This window comes from Melospiza melodia, chromosome 2, assembly GCF_035770615.1.
Source record: "Melospiza melodia melodia isolate bMelMel2 chromosome 2, bMelMel2.pri, whole genome shotgun sequence".
Classification (NCBI taxonomy): Eukaryota; Metazoa; Chordata; class Aves; order Passeriformes; family Passerellidae; genus Melospiza; species Melospiza melodia.
Window position 1 is genome coordinate 78,545,916 of NC_086195.1, and position 2,596 is coordinate 78,548,511.

The 2,596-nt window shown below is 41.4% G+C and overlaps 1 protein-coding gene across 1 annotated transcript; it reads right to left on the bottom strand.

Moving 5' to 3' along the window:
* Positions 1–475: 475 nt before the first annotated feature.
* On the bottom strand, positions 476–2,348 carry SLN (sarcolipin). Its single transcript, XM_063150474.1, has 2 exons — positions 2,189–2,348; positions 476–1,138 (listed from the first exon to the last, which is right to left on the bottom strand). Exon 2 carries the CDS (start codon positions 1,029–1,031, stop codon positions 936–938), a length of 96 nt encoding a protein of 31 aa, XP_063006544.1. The 5' UTR covers positions 1,032–1,138; positions 2,189–2,348; the 3' UTR covers positions 476–935.
* Between the last annotated feature and the right edge of the window lie 248 nt (positions 2,349–2,596).

Genomic DNA, 2,596 nt, shown 5'->3' on the forward strand with positions numbered 1-2,596 from the left:
ACGGCCGTGCCGTGACACCTGGCATGTCCCACCGGGAATTCTGCTCTGGGCAAGGCTCATGGCTGGGCTGGGGTGCCAGCAGGAGCCTACGCCTGCAATTGGCCAGGCTCATCCCTGCAGGCACTGCTCCAAAAATAGCTTGGCCCAAAATAAAACTGTGGGAATCCCTGCCCGAAATCCAGCTTCAGAAAACGCGATTATTGACGATGTCCCAGTGGGACAAAGGCTCTCTTTGAAGTCCATGTCCACAGGCACCAAAGGTGTAAGTCTCTCTGGACAGAAAATCACCCAAACAGGTCATGTATGTGGTTACATGCCTGCTATGCTGCAGGGTTTCCATGCTACAGCACTTTTTAAAAAATACAAATTGAAATGTAAGTAGGAGGAACAAGGAAACCACCCCACTTTCATATCACACTGTACCACAGCTATTATTGGCTCAGGTCAGGAGAGGGATAAGGAATGCTCCAAAAAATGGTTTTACATGGTCTTTATTTAAACAAAATGTGCAAGTGGAAGCAGAGGTTTCACATTCCTTTTTGCTAAGCAAGTTTATGCCTTTTACATTGGGTAATACAGGCTCTTACATTACACACTGCAGTTTTACACCCTCCAGAACCCAACACTGCTGCCAAACAAGCCAGCACGGTGGGCTGGGAGTACAGCACGCACAGAAACTACCATGGAGGAGACAGCCACATCAAGCTGTTCCTAAGCATCTTACACTTTACAGCTGGATCTCTGCAGACTGAAAGAATTACACCATCACAGACCCATTACAAACATTAGCACAGGCAACAGATAGGAGAGAGTGAAAAAATAAAGGTTCACAACATCCTCAATTGACTGAAAGCTAATTGCTGTGGCATGCTGTGGGTGCCACTGATGTGTGTGATGCACACAATGAAATCACCTCCAGGGTTTCTGAGAGTCTTTCAATCCTGGTAAGACTTCACAAGGAGCCACATGAGGATTACAGTAACCAGGACAACCATGAAGTTGAGGCAAATTTCTCGCGTGGAAAGTTCCATTTTTTGGGAATAATGAGGAGAGAGCAGAGGTCAGCAGGCAGAGCAAAGGGAAAACTCTGGTGACTTGCTTGGATGTGTCCTTGAGCTCAACCTTCAGGTCACAGGCTCTTAAAAAAAAAAAAAAAAGAAAAAGAAAAATACGTAAAGGACAGATGCATGAAGGTGGCGGATTCCATAGAGTTTTTTTATGTCAGTCTAAATAAATGTTGTTTCAGGGCCAGGAGTCAGTAAGCTCTGGGGTGCTAAGAAGTAAAAGCCATCTTTGGCAGCTTATCACCTTCTTTGATTTCCAGCAAGGACGTTCCCAGTGTCACCCCAAAATAGAGTACACAGGTGTGAGCAGTCTGTGTAAATCAATGCTGCTTTCTGCAAGTGTTCTCAAATAAATAATGCCCAAGACCCATTTCAACAAGTATACATCATAAATAGACTACTGTTAAGAGTTTTTAAATTCCTATATTTGTAGGTGTATTGTTTTTAAAAAATTAAGTGCAAACTATTATTTTATAGAGAAAGATTAATAAATGTGAATTATTTGTTACTACTAAAAGTACAAGGAGAACCTAAGGTTAGACATTTTAATTTCTGAAGAACTTCACATATTTTGTGAGTCATTTCCACAGATGAAATAGTATTTTCTCAATAAACTTCTGCCTTTCCTGAAATTTCAAGGAAAAATTGAATTGAAAAATGCTAAAATTCTCATATTTCAAAAATCCCATTTGAGTTGTACTCATAAACTTTTTTGTTGGTTATTGCTTTTTTTTACTTTATGACAGCAATTTTTGAATTTTATATGATTTTGGAGTTCATGCAGAGAAAAGAGAATACTTTATCAGAAATATCATGCACTAATCTCTGCTCACCATGTAAATAAAATAAGAACCCTTAAAAAAATGAAACGTTAAGTCTAGACAAAGAATTTCAGCTACACAATCAGATTAGGCTGTAACATCTGTGGTGCAAACAAGAAGCCTTGGGACCATACCAGCATGAAGACAGAGAGTTTCAATTGAAGTTAATTTAGTTTGCAGATTAAATATTAAAAGCCTAGTGCACGCAGTTAACGAATTCCTACATTTTCAAGTTGTTTTGCCAGCCTTCTATGTCCTTGCACATGAGAAAATCTGACCTAATAAGTAAGCCAGTTCTTTTACCTTGAGGAGGTAAATGGAGCCCAGTGGTTCTGCCTCTGGACTTTGGGTCACTGCAGATAATCTTTCCCTCCAAGCTTCTGCCTATCTCCCACTCGGTCTGGGTGCTCTGTCCCTGTGTGGGAGCTAAAGTAGGCTGAGGGTGGAGACCAACAAGTGCATTGGCAATCCAGGTGCTGACATCACCCCCCCCAAATATTTTTAGAGGGCTAAGCTGGGCTGCAAATTTGGTAAAGGCTGTTTATGCAGTGGGCTCTGTGGGTGGATTTGGTTCTTTTGTCACGGTGCTGTACTAACAGCAGAGCTGTGTGCATCTCTTGCGAGTCAATTGGATCTGATAGAGAATTTCCTACAATCATAGAATGGTTTTGGTTGGAAGGAACCTTAAAAATTATCCACAACTCCCCTGCT